Source organism: Chamaea fasciata, unplaced genomic scaffold, assembly GCF_029207755.1.
Source record: "Chamaea fasciata isolate MVZ Bird 193981 ecotype frontalis unplaced genomic scaffold, bChaFas1.0.hap1 SCAF_13, whole genome shotgun sequence".
NCBI lineage: Eukaryota > Metazoa > Chordata > Aves > Passeriformes > Sylviidae > Chamaea > Chamaea fasciata.
The window spans coordinates 18,666,986-18,684,180 of record NW_027094098.1 but is presented as its reverse complement, the minus strand read 5'-3'; the positions used below and the strand labels follow the sequence as shown (position 1 = coordinate 18,684,180).

General features: G+C 42.3%; 1 protein-coding gene across 1 annotated transcript in view; it reads right to left on the bottom strand.

Annotated features, from left to right (window-relative positions):
* CNTN6 (contactin 6) overlaps nt 1–17,195 on the bottom strand; it is a 124,460-nt gene that overhangs the window by 68,350 nt on the left and 38,915 nt on the right. Inside the window, exons 3-4 of the mRNA XM_066195180.1 lie at nt 12,485–12,611; nt 7,247–7,371 (exon numbers count right to left, since the gene is read on the bottom strand). Of these exons, the coding sequence (XP_066051277.1) occupies nt 7,247–7,371; nt 12,485–12,611 (252 nt within the window). The remainder of the gene's footprint in view (nt 1–7,246; nt 7,372–12,484; nt 12,612–17,195) is intronic.

Sequence of the window (17,195 nt, the reverse complement as noted above, 5' to 3'; positions counted from 1 at the left end):
CCTCTCTGCAATGTAGATCTCTGTTTCACAGATAAAAAAAACCTCCTCTTATAATAAAAGTCTAAGGGACTAACCTGAAATAAAGCAGCTTTAACCAAGTGCTGATAGAGCAGAGCCTTGAACACAGCGGTTAAGTACTCTGAGAGAGATGCTTATACCGTTGGAGGGGCAGAAAAGTGGAATTTCCGATGTGCCTGGTCTGTTACGACATAAAATAAACAGGGAATGTTGCTGCCATCAGCTTCAGGACGTGTTTAACAGGAGAGGGGAGGCTGTGACAGCTCTCGGTGTCAATGGACATCGCACGGGCTCTGAGAAAGCAGAGGAGACTAAAAGAGGGAACGATGGAGAAAGCAAACCCCCTTCCTTATGGAGATACACCCATATCTTCTGGTTTTAGGATTCCAGGCTGTTCTTTGTGTCTTCAGAAACGTCAGGAGATTTGCATAATCCTATTCTTGCGATATCAGAGCTCTAAAATAGAAGCTCTGTTATCACCCCGCCTTGTCCTGTCAGCAGGCAGGTGAAACCCTTCCAGGCTTCCTGCTTCATCACTGCTCAGTGGTGGATCCTGCTTTTCCTGCAGCCTGTGAGGGGCTCTGTGTGCACAGAATTCTGCAAAAAAATGAGCACTGAGAAGCTCAGCAGGGATAAGGGAAGATGAGTTGAGTGTGGTGAAGGTCTTGCAGCAGTTTTGGTCTTGGTGTGATTAAATAGCATCACTTTAGAGGGTTCTCTGCGTGTGTTCTGCTCAAAGTGGCCTTGGAGGATGTCCAGTGCCCAATTTGGGGTGGGCAGAGCAGGATAGTGACCCCTTAGAGACCCCTCCCTGTTGGAACCAGCCCGGAGGAGGCCAGCAGGTTGATCAGAGGGCTGGAGCACTTCTCCTGTGAAGACAGCTAGGAGAGTTGGGGCTGTTATTCCTGGAAATGCCATATTCCTCACAACTACGGCTCTCACCAGGTTTTTCCTGATTTTCTCAGGAAACTCTGTGAAGTAAAGGGGCAGAAAAAGGGAAACATGCCTGAGGCTGCTGGGTCTGCTCCATGGAGAGCCTCCATTAAGCCAAGACCTTGGTGTGGTCTCCTGCCATGGGAACTGCTGCAGAGAGAGCTGGAGCATTGGTACAGAGTGTCCATAACAATCAGAAGTGATAAATGAAAGTTCTCTTTCCTTTCACTCCAAGCAGAATTTTGACAAAACACAGGGTTTGTTTCCTGTAACTCATTCTCTCAGAACCTGGCCCTCAGCTCCTCACACCAGGGAAGGTGGCTGCTGCTACTGCTGCTGCTGCTGCAGTGATATTGGATTCTACCTGTGCTTAGAAGTCCAAAAAAGGCAATTTTGAGCTGTGAGCCTGTTTAGTGACACGTGGAAGAGATGACAGCAGCACTTCCATCCTCCAGACAGGATCGATCCCTGCAAGTGCTCCCATTGCACGTTGCATTTTTTCCTGATCCACTGAAGGGAAGGTGCAGACTGGGAGGTGTTACCAGGATCACCAGGAGGGCTGTGCAGAGCGTGCAAAGGAGAATTTTATGGCTGATTCTCCACATGTCTGCAGTTGAGGTCTGTTTCTGCATCAGAGGAAGGTGTCCCTGCCTATGGAAGTTTGGGTTGGAATGAGATGAGCATTAAGGTCCCTCCCAAACCATTCCAGGATTATGCAGAGGGCCACGCTTTTAAAAGAGAGAGGTGGGGTCAGTGCATTACTCAGCGTGTGTGGGGTAGAATGAGGACAGAGACTGAGAGAATTGGGGTTGTTTGGCCTGGAGAGGAGAAGCTTTGGGGTGACCTCATTGTGGCCTTGCAGGGCCTGAAGGAGCTACAAGAAAGATGGAGAAAGACTTTGGAAAAGGTCCTGGAGGGGCAAAATAAGGGGGAATAGCTTCAAACTGACAGAGGACTGGGTTAGGTGGGATATTGGGAAGAAATTCTTCCCTGTCAGGATGTTGAGGTGCTGGCACAGGGTGCCCAGAGAAACTGTGGCTGCCCCTGGATCCCTGGAAGTGACCAAGGCCAGGCTGGATGGGGATTGGAGTGCCCTGGGACAGTGAAAGGTGGCAGAGAGTGGAACTGGATGATCTTTAATGTCCCTTCCGACCAGGCCATTCCTGTGGATAGAGGCAAGTCTATGGCTTTACCTGACATGTCTCTCAAGGAGAAAAGAGAGGGAATTTAGAAAACCAAGTCCAACTTTTGGGGATGTATTTTGTCCTTTTGATGATGACCTTTTCCTGGCGCTGGCAAGCTGAGCTCTTCCTCCTTCCTGCTCCTCAGTTATCAGCTGGTCATCCCTGAGTGCCTGTTGAGCACTGAACTGAGCAGTTTGTGCCTCCTTTTGAGGAAGACAGGCGCTGCCAGAGTTCATTCCTGCAATCCAACTGCCAGGGAGCCTGATCAGTATTCCAGCCCTCGTGTGCTGTGATGAATTAACAATCAGCTTAAAGAGCCAGAGAGCTTTACTCCAGGTGGTAGTTACAACAGCTAGCACACCTTTTAATCAAATACAATTGTTACAGAGGGATTTCTGGACACACACAGCACCACAACACAACCCAGCCAGGAGTGTAGGTGCCATTTAGCCTTAAATTCATGCATGTCCAGACTTTGAAAATTCAGGCCTATCTGATCCAAGCCTATTGATTTTCCCATTTTCTGTTTCAAAGCATACACTGCCAGTGAAAAGGGTTATGACATCCCGAGGCTGCTGGATTGCTTTGTGATGTTTCTGTAATTTGTGTGCACTCGAAGGTAAATAACACGATGAAGTAATCAGATGAAAAGTGGGCTTTTCATGCTGGCTGAGCATCTCCCAGCCAGCCCCTCCAACAGGGCTCCCTGCTAAAGCTCAGCCTGTCACCATCCAGCAAACACTAAATGGGTTTGATTTGGTTTAATGTATTCCTCCCTGAAATGGTTAAATGCTAATGATGGGCTCTTATTTTTGTGTTTCGGAATGGCAGAAACTGAATCCAGGAGGAATTATTGCCTCTAATTTGTTATTTCAGCAAAACTGTCTTCTGTCTCTTGACAAAAAGCACGTGGAAGCTCTTGGGAGCTGCAGCTTTCATTCCAAGTGCTCCAGCACTGTCACTCTCAGCCACTCTGCTGTGAGCGCATCAGCACTGGCCAAGAGCAGGCAGTGTTGGAAAAATGCTGCTGAGAATAAACACCAAGAAAAACCCTTGAGCACCACTTTGTAAAACCAGGAGAATGTGGTTGGAGCCCAAAATCTCCAAGGAGAAATCCTTCCTGGGTCTGTAGCATTGTGGGGAACTTTAAAATAGGGGGTCTGATGGCTCCACTGTGTGCCCTCCCATGTGGTTCAGGGCAAAGTGACCAGTTCTAGGCATGAAATGAGATTGTCGTCATTGTTTCTCAGAATTTGAGGTCTGAGAAAGCTGCAATCATCATGACTTTTTATCAGCAAGGGTAGAATAATTTGACTGAGAATCTAATTTACGATCCCTAAGCAACAAGATGCTCTCAATTAATACTGAATTTTCTGGGTTTACGCCCTGAATAATTACGAATTAGGCTTGCATTTGATTATTTTTCATTGTGGAGTCCTTTTTTATTCTAATTTGTTTAATTGCACTTCTTATTTCTCCTGCATATCCCTTAATGCCTCTGCTAGAGATGTTTTTGAGAACTAAAAGAACAAGTAACAGGCCTGGACAGGCTGTTTCGTGCAGCCTGTTACGGGGATTTCCCTCAAGACCAGTTGTTTGCACACAGTTATTTTTGCTTAAAACTGAGGAAATAATTAAAGCAAATCCCCTGTGTGCCTTGGGAGAAAGTTCTGGTTGAAGCCATACTGAAGCAGTTTTCCCTAGCAGGTTTTTGGTTTGCCTTTTTTTCAAGGCGTTGAAATGCCTTACACAAAAATGCCTTAGGAAAAATTTCATCACTGGAAGGGCGGCCATGCTTTGGAACTGGCTGCTCATGGAAGTGATGGATCCTTGGAAGTGTTCAAAAAATGAGTAGACGCCGCATTTTGTGATGTGGTTTATGAGCAGGGGGAGGTCGGGAAAAGGCTGGACTTGATGATTTCAAAGGTCTTTTTCAACCCTGTTAATTCTGTGATTCTATGATTCAAGATGGAAAAGACCTCCAACCTATGACCTAGCACCACCTTATGAGCCACACTGTGGCAACAAGTGCCCCATCCAGTGGTTTTTTTAAACACCTCCAGGGACGGGGAGCCCATCCCAGTGCCCAGCCACTCCTTCTGTGAAGAACTTTTTTCCCAATGTCCAGCCTAAACTTCCCCTGGTGCAGCTTAAAACTCTGTCCTCTACTGGTTCCGTGGCTCTCAGCTGTGTAAAAGCTGAAGGCAAAGCTCTCATGGCCTCATCTCTTCCCTCGAGCTGACTCGGGCCTGCTTCCAAGATGGACTTCCCAAGCCTTTGACTTCCCTTCAGGCAGGCCTAAAGTGTTCCAGGTGACCTTGTGCTGGATCTCCTGGATGGGGAAAAGCCCTGTGGGTGGCAGGCCATGACTCCAGGCTCCAGCCTGGACCAGGACCCACCTCCTGTGTCTGGCTCTGGCTGCACAATCCGAGAGGCCCGGCACCAAATCTCTACAACAACTTCCACCTCGAACAGCTCCAGCTCCTGCAAAAACACACGTGGGCTGCTCCGAATGTACTGCTAGCAGGGAGCAGGAGCCGTGCAGGGTTTTATGGGGAGCTTTCAAGTTTATTTATGACAAAACAACCCTTGTGCAGGAAGCAGGGCTGCCGAGGGCCTGCCATCCTCGCGTCCCGCTAATGCGTTTCCGCGCTCCCTCTCCCTGACGCTGTCTCTCATTTCCAGCTTGTAGCTTTAATAATCTATGCCACTGCCTCCTGTACAATATTCCTCCTGCAGCTTTCCTTTGACAGCTCTGGTTTTAATAGAGGATAAGCACCAAACTCCAGCTGAATCTGAAGGCATATTTCTAATCTCGTCCCGCATTTATTTTGCTTCTCGGAGAACTTCCCGTCTCGAACAGAGGGAAAAAAGTATTTTTTCACGTATTAAGTTGACATGGTGAATAGGTTTCTGGAGGTATCATTAATTCAAACTCCAACTCAGAGTTAGTTGCCTTGTAGTAAAGAGACAAATACACATAAACCCCGGTACTTGGATAATAGGCTTGATTCAATTCTTTATCGGGGAGATTGCAATAATACGCCAGGCATTCCAGCCCAGGGAAGAATCCCATTTTGTGAGGTGTTGAATGAAAGTGTCACAACAGCAACGTGCCTGCCTGCCTGCCTGGATTTTAAAATATAGCCTGAAGTATTGGTTGAAACAAAGAATTAAATTGGATGGCAACATGAAAATAAGAAACAGGGAAATGTTGACTGTGAAATGAGTGTTTCAAGGTAATTTGTTCCGCTATTCTCATCAGGTCATTATGACGTTTTCCATGTACTGTGAGGGTTTGTTGTTTTTTTTCCTATTGTAAGACAACTTAAAACTCCCCGTTCTGCAGTGATGCTGCTAAATTGAAGCATTTTCCCGTAAATTTGTGCTTGTCAGTGTAAATAACAGCCTTTGATTTGTCTGTCCTCTCTCTTCTCCGTGGGGAAGGATGTAAATATCTGTCACCACTACTGGAAAAGTGGTGTAGTGTTTGATTATGGGACAAATTTAGCATTCTGTGGTGCTGTTAGGACTGGAGCAGGCTGAGCTGGGGGCAAAGCAGAACCAGCTCTGGGATCTGCTCCCTGCAGGAACTTTGGGAAGTGTTTGGGTGGGGGTATAAAGCTTATAAAAAGGAACTGCTTGATATAATATGCTGAATAATCAGCAGAGCCGCCTTTCTGTCACAGATATTCCTGGTTTTTCCTTTCTCCCCCTGCTTTTTTTTTTTTTTTTCAGTTTTATTTCTTTTACACCTCATTTGCACCTTCATTTAAGGATATTTCCTTTCCTCAGGTCTTTTCCCAGCTCCCTCCCTGGCCTGCCTGGGTTCCTTGGGGATTCCAGACTCCATGGACAATTTTGAGGTGGCTGTCTATCCTTGCTCCTAAAACGGAATTTGTTCTGTCACTAAACAACTTTCACCTCCAAATCTCGAAAAAAAGATTTCCACACAGGAAGTCTGGCTTGAAAAAATGTTTCAGCCGAAAAAGTGGTAAAATAATGAATGAAATTTTTATTCTTTTTACATTTGACCAGCTCTTGGAAATCAAAGCTGTGTGAGGATTTCAGGGTAAAACATGATTAAGTGAGGTACCAGTGATACACCTTTTGATCAGCTCTGCTGAAAGAGACTCTGTGAACCAGCCTGACCTCTGATGTCTCCTTTGTGTAACCCCTGTGACACGAGGTTTGCTATGAGAAATGGAACAGGATTAATAATTAATCCGTTTGCTGGTGTCTGAAATAGTGACAGGAGCTTGGCTTTAGTCACATGTTTTATTAATGAGCTTTGAAAACAATTGCTTTTCTCCCAGCAACAGACTGCTCTGAGCTTTAGACTGCAGAAAAAAAATAAATAAATAAAATAAATAAAAAAAAAAAAAAAAGGGCTGGAGGGAATATCTGGAGTTTTTTGGTTGTCACTGTTGTTCCCCCTCCTCCCCAGGGCATTCACAGAACTCGGTCACTGCATCCAAACCTTGTGAAAAAGGTTGTGAAGTTGTGAAGAAGTGAAACGGGGAGCAAAGATGAAATAAATTTTAAATCATCTCAAGACAGACAACGTGCTCGACCTGAGGCAGCTGAAACATGAAATATTACAGAGAGCAGCTCACACTTTTACACATTGTGTAAGGAAAAAGAGTGTTTCTTTGGTAATGTAAAAAGAAGAAATCAGTGTGCCAATTAAGGGAACAATGGGTTTATGTCTCAATTAGACCTCATTAGCTACAGAAAACTCAAGGCCCAACTTTTGGCAACAATTCCCCACCCCCAGCTGTAGCTACCGGTGGGAGAGCAACAAAACCACTGTCCTAAAAAGTGAAAACACCTTTATTAAGTGAAGATAATTGTGCCCATCTTCCTTGACCTTTCCATTTCCTGATTTTCATTCCGGCTCCCGAGGGCAGCAGCCATCAGGTGTCTGGTTTTGTTATTAATATTTACTAGGAACATTTTGGTTTCTTTAGGAATAAGCAGTGCTGAGGGAAGTCAAACCTTTTGGATAGAATTCCTCAATGATCCTTTCATTAATTACCCAATAAATTACAGCCCATGTGCAGAATTATTAGGAAAATAATGCTCTAATAAATACGATCTCCCCAACTTACATGCAAATTGAAGCTTTGCCTTCCTGCTCAGAATTGTTCCAAATGAATTTGTGGCCAAACACTGGTATGTTCCAATATCCTGATTTTTATGTGGGTTATTGATTGCCAAGCTGCCTCCAACCAACCTGTAGTGATAACTCATGGTAAGATCAATATCTGTGCCATTTTGCTTCCACCTTTGAGGGGAAAAAAATCAAATTATGCTTATAATTTACAGAGCCTATTCATATTTATCTTAAATAGTGTGCTGTAGCATACCTGTAATGATAAAAATGTAGTTAAATATCACAAAATTAGATCATTTTTCACACACGATTGCTTCTTACATCAATCTTAATGATAGCAATAAAGGTACTCTTTGGAAAAATCTTTACTTTAGTCACCAGCGTTCACCCAAATGTCCACAAAAAGTAATTATAACTTATTCACACAAAGTTATCCATTCAGTCAGGAGGGGGGGTTTATACCTTGCCTACAACTACATTATTTTTTACCATACGAGTGGTACCTGACTGTGCTTTACAGTCCTTGCAAATTATTAATCATGAATTTGGCGACAAAAGTGCTTTGAGGATGTAGATCAGGAAGGATTGCACTTCAGAGGGCAGAACAAAAGCTGAGGGGGAAGTTTTTTATACAGCAAGTCTGAGACTGACCATTTAATGATGAGAACGCTGCTATTTTAAATCCTGATTTGTCCCTGTTAGTCCACTCAGCAGAAAATGGATTGTGTCTGCAACATTACCCAGCTGTTTACAGATGTCAGAATACAATTTCTCTTTCAAAGAAAATAACTGTTATGTGTTTCAGGAGGGGAATTTTTGTGGCTTTGCCATTAGTCACGTTAGGTTGAATTTTCCTTGCTCACGTGGGGACCAAAAGAAGGATGAAGGACTCAGCCACTGAGACCTGCAAGTTTTGGGGTGGTTAATGCCAATTTTTAGGTGGTCAGCAATCCTAAAACCACACAACCAGGTATTTTCTTCTCCTGATTTTATATGAGAGCCACCTCCTCAGCCTTTATCGTTTCTGATCAGTATATTTGTTAATTTTATCAGATTTTATCATTCGGTCTCTGGGTGTGGTTCCAAGCCCTCCATCGGATGGAAGGTTCATACAAAAATTGCCAGTGGCTCACTTTGGGCTCCTGGCAGTGCCCAAACCAAAGGCAATCATCTCCTTGTTTATTATCTGAAGGATCACAGCCTAAAAATCATCCATTTCAAGTGACCACTTGTTGTTTTGAAAGATTCTGTCAATTCACAGAAGAACTCTGTGAGCAGATTCTAACAAAATAAAATATTTTCTTTGCGTTGCTGTCTCCCCTTTCATGGACGCATTCACACTGAGAAAATTTGGTGCAACACTCAACTCTCAGGAATTCTTCCTACAAATTCCAGCTGATTTTTGGTGTTCCTGCACCTCTCCTCAATTCCTTTTTTGATATTTACTTTGGTTGGTCCAGGTTCTGCTGTTATTTTTGGGTATTAGCGTTAGCACTTCGCCATATTTCAGGATTTACATACGCTCCAAGTCGTCTTAAGCTTTCCATTTTCTAATCTAAGATATTCTGGTATTTAATTTGCCAGTTCTCTTTAATTTCAGAATCAATCACTGAAATAACTGCTGTCATCATTGCATGGCTCCCAATTAAGACCTCTAATTGTTTTTCCAAACAAATGCAAAGACGTTGGCTTAGTTGCTGCAAATGAATTCTTCTCAGTATCCCCATAATCATTCTAATCACCATGGTACAATGATTATTAAACTTTGCATATAGATCAGGGGTTCAGCTCCTGGTGTGGGCTTTTTTCCCTAATTAATATGTTTACATCACTGGAGGAAGCGAATTAATGAATTCATGTGGTAGACAATGATTTAATGACTCTGTGTGTTCTGCAGTGTATTAAATCACAGAAATCTGGGTAATTATTTTAGGGAATTTTGAACATAAGCCCCTTAAGGCAGAGATCATCTATGTATTTTTTCTGAATTTTTTTCATGCAACCATTGGAAAATATTTTTCCTCAAATATAAGGAATACATCCTGGATTGTTTTTCTTTCACCAGTTGTTTCAGAACCTAAACTTTAAAAAATATCGTGTATTCTGATGCTGAATTGATCAGTTCCCTTGGAGCCCAAGGACTGTGAGTGGGTATATGCTCACACGATTTAATAAATTATCTTTTCAGCATGCTGCTATAAGAAAAATATCGATATTTTTATGACTTCATTGTGTGTTCTGTATTTCTTAGATTATTTGCATTCAAATGGAAATGTCCTGCCAAGCCACCTGAGGCTTGCTTGTAATTGGGAAAGGATTTGCAAAACCCCCCTTTATGTACAGCATTTCCAGTGAGGAGAAAAATAGGAATTTGAAAAACTCTTGCCTGTGAACAAGACAGCAGAGGGTGAAGGTGTTTTTAATCCCACCCCACTTTTGAGGCAGAATCTTCACTAAGCCAAGGAAGAGCATTCCAGAGAACAAGGAATGAGGGCAGGGCGGCAATTTCTTTGCCAAGGATGGATTTTTGGGATTACTGGGACTCATTCTCCAGCTTGTTGCAATGGTTATGAACATATTTGATGCCATTTGCAATCCTTGCAGACTTTGTGCTCCATTCCCTCCCTTTCCATTTCCCATTTGTGTGGTCCAGTTATCCTCGTGCTGCATGGCTTTGGATTGGATTGGAATCTCTTTATCTCCTTTTAGAGCAGCACTCTGTGTTGGGCTGAAATATTAAAATGTTGTTCTAATGAATGCTGCTTATGCTGCCCTTGGATTTATTTATTGGTTCCATTGACTCCTCTCTGAGAAGATTATCGAGGGGAAAACACCCTCAATTTCCAGCTTGCATGAAAATGCAGGGTTGTGGGATTGCTCTGGATATTGAATGGGAGTGCAGGAAAAGAGAACACTTGAAATCAAATTAAAAATGTCAAAATACTGCTGGAAACACTGCAGGGTGTTCATGGATAGGCTGGAAGCAAAAAAAAAAAAAAAAAAGAAGTAAAATTCATTGAGTTAGTTGGTGATAAACCCTCTGGTGACTATAACCAAAAAGCTTAAGTGCTAAAAATGATAAATCTAATTTAAAAAGTTGTGTTTAATTACCACCAACATCACACCAGGAAACACCTGGAATAATGTACCTTATATTACAGACAATTTTGACTTTATAAAAAAGACATAAGAGATAAAATTATATTTATCAGAACATTTATATGGATCTCTTAATGGTTTCAGAGACGCTTCCATCCATATTTTTGTTCCCAGTGTAATCTGTGTTCTCTGTTACTTCCACAGGGAAAACTGTGTCTCATTTTTATTGCTCAGCCCTTCCACCTCCAGCTCTACACAATTCTTGCCCTGTGCTTCTCAGACACACAATATTTTGAGGAGGAGTTGCAAAAAATTCTCACTACATTTGACAGGTCTATAAGAACAAAAAGAGTACCTAGTAAAGTAAAACTTTTATGAAATGCTAAGCATTTTTTTTTTATTTCAAGAAAAGGCATTTATCAGTATATTTATTGATATTTTTAAAAAATGCTAAATAGCAAATTAACTCGTATCTAACTTTCTTCCTGTTGGAGTGGTTCTGTATTTCCAAATCAAAGAGAAACCTCCAGCAGTCCTTGCTGTTCTTGGCCATCACTCAGCAAAGGAGATGATTAAAATTTCATACTGGGCTTGGTTTATCTCAAATTGTTGGAACTTTAAATATATGGGCTCAATCCTTATCTGCCAAAGCCAGCATTAGCTGTGGTGAAATCAAAGAAAAGTGAAAAGCTCCCTGTTCCCTCCGAGTCGTGGTGTAATTGCAGCACTGATTGTCCGATAACTTTTAATTGACCTCGGGGCTCCAGGATCCATCCCCAGGTGTTGATTTCATGCCCATGGAACCACTGAGGTTTGCAAAAAAAATGGGAATGGTGAAATAAAACCCTCCAGGGAATTTAATTAATGGGTGGGTAGAAAAAATTAAAGGTAAAATATGGATATCAAATATGGGATGGGGGAGAGTTCCCAACTCTCCTGCCTGGTAGAAGCTGCTGCCTCTGCTCTTTGTGGGTGTGAGGAATCCAAGGGGAATACAAGAATCCAGGAATTTTCTAGGAAGCTGCTTAAATATGAAACAGAAGGGTGGATGACCTGGAAAGGCTTGAAATTCATGGCCTGAACCAGTTGATGCTCATGTTGAAAACAGGGAGAACAAATGGGTTGGGAAATACATGAGGATTTCTGCTCACAGGAGGAGAAGATGCACTGTGAAAAGGAAATAAAACGTTTCTTTCACAAAGGAAATTAAAGAAATTAAGGAAATGAAAGGAATTAAGAGTTCCTTTCATAACACAATGTCTGGGGACAGATCAAGCCATGGAGCCCAAAAGCCCAGCTGATAACCAGTGGTGGCACTTTCCAGGGAAGGCTGTGGTGGGAGCAGTTCAAATTCCTTCCATAAATATTCTCTAAGAATTTGACAGGACACGATTTTCCTGGCATGAATGATTTATTTTTTATATATATAATTTTCCTTCACCTCAACCATTACTCTCCCCATTATTTTCTGAAGAAAGCACAATGTCGTTGTTTTTCGGTGGTTTTTTTTAATGTTTGTTGGTTTGGTTTGGTTTGATTTGGTTTTTGTTTTGTTTTCCCCAGGATTCCCAGCTTTTCCTCTTATCCAACTTGGATTTCTAGATCCTTGGGACAATAAATTATATTGTAAATGATGAGTCCATACTTGCTGAATAAACAAAAACTCTTCTGCACCCAGGTTTGATTAAGTGACTGTTGTAAGGTTTTGGAGCTGTTTCTCTAAACAAACACCATAAATATGCACATGAAATCCTGGAATTAGAAAAGGGGAAGGATGTTGCTCTTCTGCTTTCCAAGCATTTATTAATGTTTGGAAAGTTTTATCAAGTGCAGATGCTCAGTGCTTTCATTTTCCCCATTTTCCACAGCTGTTCTGCGGATTCAGAATTAGTTCTGTATATTTTTTTAATACTTTGGGGATGATTTTCAATTATTTTCTTTTCCCGTGTTAGTTTTCTTTGCGGCAAGGCAGCAAAAATATTTTTCCTTCGTTCCTCAAATTCACTCTAAACTCTGAATATTCCTGCTGGGAGCACTCACCAGTTTTTTGGGGTGTTTATTTCTGGTGGTGCAGTGACTAAAACACAATTCAAAGAGTCACAGTGAGACAGTATTTCCCCAAGGTTGACTTCACCTGTAGTATGGCAGTGGATATCCTTTAGCTGTGCAGTTCAGGAGGATCTCTGCGTTTGCTGAGCCCATGGAATAAGTGAGATCATATGGCTCTTGGATAAAAATAGGCCCGTGAAGGGTTTCTTCCCCTGTGAAAGAAAAACAATAATTTAAGATTAGATGTCTTTAGCGTGTCCTTCCACATAAAATTGTCCTTTGGAGTCCTTTGCTTTCAGCTGCAAGTTAAGGTCTGCTATTACACCCAGCACAGAATCCACCTCCAGACACTGGACTATTAAGGAGGAAATATTTCAAGGCTGATTGATAATAAAATCGCAGAGCTCAGGTGCTGCTGATTTATTTGGCAGGTGACAGTGAAGCTTCTCTGCATATTTCCCATGGAAGCTCTTTGGCCAGCTGTTAAATGTGCCCATCCACCTCATCCCTGTGCTGTGGGTCAGGACTGGCAGCAGGAAAAGAATTGTGGAATTGTGGAATTGTGTTCCCTGGTCACAGCACAGTCTAAGGGAATCACTCACCTCCTTCTCCTCTAACTCTTCCCATCCCTTGAGATATTATTTTTGTACACTTTATGTCCACTTTTTTTTTTTACACTTGCCAGGGTTTAGGGCTCTTGATGAGAATTTTTTACTTGTTTGTGTTTTGGGGTTTTTTCCCCCTCTCTTTTTTCAATCCTTTTAAAACAGAAGTAGCATTACATAATCAACCTTTATTTTATATCCAAAACGAAATGATTGATTGCAAAGCAAACCAGAATTATTTCTGCGTTTCATGGTGATCTCCCTTGTTCTGGGGAGCAGGGGAGAAGGCAATTTGTTCAGCAAACCACGAGGACTTCTTTTTTCACTGTCTCTACAATTGACCCTTTGACTTGTCTTGTCTTTGGGAGGAATTTTCTTCCCTTCTGGGGTCATTTCCTCAGTCCTTCTCGTTACCTTCCCAGCACTGCCAGGGGGAAGTTGTTCCGAAGCCACAAAATGACCCAGGGATCATCATTCTGCATTTTAAATCCCTGTACCTGCCTGGGCCAGTGGTGAACTGCCTGATGTACATAAAAACCCCTACTTCACCTCATAAAAATGCAAATATTTTGGTAAACCTGGGAATAATTTCCCCTTTTTTTTTTTTTTTTCCCTAAATGGAATTTAGACCCATTTGTCATTTGCAGACTGTTGAATATTTTCATTTTAAATCCCCTTCCCATGTCCTTAATGCAGGAGGCCCTTAAAGTGCAAAATAACAATATTTTCCAGCTCCTTTCAGGTGGACGTGTCACAGTCCCTGTCACAAAAAACACTGCCCACGAATTTTAGCGAAGGCAGCTTCTTGCTGTTGTTTTGTTTTCCCTTTAATATCCTTTCCTCGGTGTCCGATCTGCAGCAGAGAATAGCATCAAATTTGTGAGAAATGATGTGCACTCTCAGAGCCAATGGTGTCCTAGGAGTCCATCTCTTATTTATAGAAAAGGTCAGGCTGGTCATTTCTAATTTCCTGATGCATCCTTTTGTGTTTCCTATAGAGAATGGCCATATATTTCTTCTCCATCCTCCAGGTTCAATACAATCCCCATTATTTCTCCAGAGATACACATGACAAATGCATTTTCGCGGGGCTGTTTGCTTTTGTTAAGATTTAAATAGTTCAGATTTTTTTTTTAAAAGAATCGATTGGGATATGAATATTTGATTAAATGTATCGTTTCTATAGATAAAAATCATGTGGGAATCCTCAACGTGGTGCTTGAAAGCAAATATAAACTCTTGTTATGGAATGGTTGATAAGAAGTTAAAATGGATTTCTTTATGATGCCAAATCAGTTTGATCTCCATGAAGACCATAATTACACCAGCCTGAATTCAAAGCTACAGCAGGAAAATGAATCATCGTTCCTTCACTCGTTACATGATATTGTCTTCAGCCAATGCAGGGATTAACACAGTGCAAATGGAAGAGGAGGAACCCTGGTTTTTCCAGAATTATGGAAGAACAGGAGCTATCCCAGTTCTTCTTTATGAGCATTGGACGGACATGTCACACCCTGATATTCCTGTCCAATGGAGTTAAAGAGGTTTTACTCAGCCATGACAAATATTTAAATATTTATGCTCTGCCTCATCCAGACAGGGAGAAAGAAGAACAAATCTGGAGTTCGCACTTAATCAACTTAATTTCTTGGCAAATCCTGCTCCCTGATCTTTCCTGTTTCTGATTCTGGTTGGCTTCATGTTCAGCTCCTTGTGAGGTCTCTGCCCAGCTGGAAATGCAAAAGAGAACATCCCAAGAGCAGTTTAGGCTGGCCCAGGCCCAGTGTGGATAACTCAGTAGGCCAAGATTCTAAATTAGCTGACTTTTATCCCTTTCCTACACAGATCTTCCTTCCCATTGGGATTTCTTGCAAATTGCAGTTGGAATTGCCATTACCCCAAACTGCTCAGTGATAATTGAAGATAAAATTTGTTTGGTGAAACTTATACTGTCCCAGAAACATCATGATCTATTTGCAGGGAAAGAGTTTAGGTTTGCCTGGGAGAATCAGCTCCGAGGAGCCAAATTCCAGAGGATTCACTGCTCCAGGAATGGGGAATTCTGGTGGGTTGGGAGCACAGAGAAACTGTGGCTGCCCCATCCCTGGAAGTCTCCAAGGCCAGGGTGGACAAGATTTGGAGCAACCTGGAATAGATCCTTATGAAAGATCATAAGGAGAAGCTTCTAAATGCAAAACTGCCATAATTCACACAAGCAAACCAGATAAGGAGGAATTTATCCAGGCTATTAAGTTCCAGGAAGGCTGTAAATTCCAGGGGTAGTGAGTTTCTAATGAATCTTTCTTAATGTGCCTTAGATAGAGCTTCATATCTGATCCAAAACATTAATATGACTTTATGGGCCAAAGCTGACACCTGATTAAGAGGCGTCTTTTAAATCAGTGTGATAGTAAAACACCTGTCAGCTCCAGCAAAAGGGATGGGACAGGTGAATTAGACCCTTCCCCCTTCTAATGACAGCAGAAAAATGATGAAAAATCCAACTTAATCAAAATCTGTTTAATTTTTCAGCTGAAGATACGGGTAATTTTTAATTGGAAGATGCGGAATTTTTGGGGCCCACAGATTTTTAAATGCCATGGAGTGTTGCCCTGCAAAGAGCACCGGGGTTTTTGATTGAATCTTGCCAGAAGCAGAATGAAATGATTATTTCCCTCCTCACAGGCCTGGACCAGGGAGTTCAAGGACTTTAAAAGGAGCCTGGCAGATGGAAAACAAGAGGCAATGGATGAGACACTGCTTGGCACCACCTAAAGTAACACACATCCCTTCAAAGAGTCAGATTTTTACACTTGGAGGGAAAGATGAAGCAGAAAAAGCAGCCATGAAAATATTTTGTGGGAAGAAAAATGACTTGTTAGGAGACAGAGGATTCCCTCTGTCCCTCCCAGAGCCACCCAGCTCCCTGAGAGTGAAGCAGCCGCACACAGAAAGGCAGATTAGAACTTATAGGTTCGAGCAGGAAGAAGCAACCTAAGACCTGTAGGATTTTCCCAAAGGGCCTTCCACTTTCATGTGTTTTCTCCCTTCAGATACTGATGTGCCGAGCTCCAGAGGCACAGGGCTCCTTTCAAGTCTCAGCTTCTATGGAAAGAGTCAAATTGGGAGTACTGGTGGAATTCCACACTGTCTCTGTCAGCAGACACCAAACCAGGGAGACATTTATCTTCCTGTGATGTTGGGAGAAGGGGAAGCAGTGATGAAGCACATGAGGGGAAGCCCTGGCACTGCTGAAGTCAGAAAAACTCTCAGTAATGATGGGGAATTTGGCACTCAAGCCCAGGGTTTATAAACGAAACTGTCTTTAAAATGACAGCCAAGAGCAGAAGGCTGTTCCCTTTGACAGAATCGTGGATTCATTGCAGCTGGAAAAGACTTCCAAAGCAACAAATCCATCCACCCCAGCACCACCACCACGTTCACCACACAACCGTGTCCTCAAATGCCACATCCACACTTTTTTTGAACACTTCCAATGGTGGTGATGCCACCACCCCCCTGGACAGCTTGTTCCCATCCTTCAGAACCCTTTCCATAAAGAAAATTTCTCTAATATCCAATCTAAACCTCCCCTGTCTCAGCTTGAGACAGTGGGAAAATTGTGCAGCTTCCTTGAGATTTGAAAAGTAATGAGGGCAAATAGATGAAAGGAAGCACAGCTGGAATCTGGCATTTCCCAGGAGCTGGCACTCCAAGTGTCCCTTCCTTTGTCCTCTCTTCCCATGTGTGGTGGATGGAAGTTGCCTGTGGCTCACTCGGAGAACCCCACTCTTGATTTGGGTTTGGAGATATAACTTTTATTTATTCAGGGCTCCTCCAGCCCTAAACGGCACAGAAGTTTGAAATGTTTTCAGTGAGTTGGTTCTGCATCCTTTCAGTTGTATTCCTGGAGAAATGAGTCAAATATTCCAACGTTTTTTTCCTGTTGTTTAAACAGGATTTCTATGGTGGGGCAGGTAAGGTGAGCTGAGGTCGATGTGGCAAACAACACGCTCAGGTTATGGACTGACTGCACATTTCTCTTGTGTGTGAAAACAAACAATCCAACTATAAAACATGGATTTAATTCCTAATATAACTGTTATTGTCAGAACCTAGCATAGAAAATTAGGGTGTAATATATCACAGGTGATAATTAAGGAAGTATTATGCAAAAGCTGTCATAGC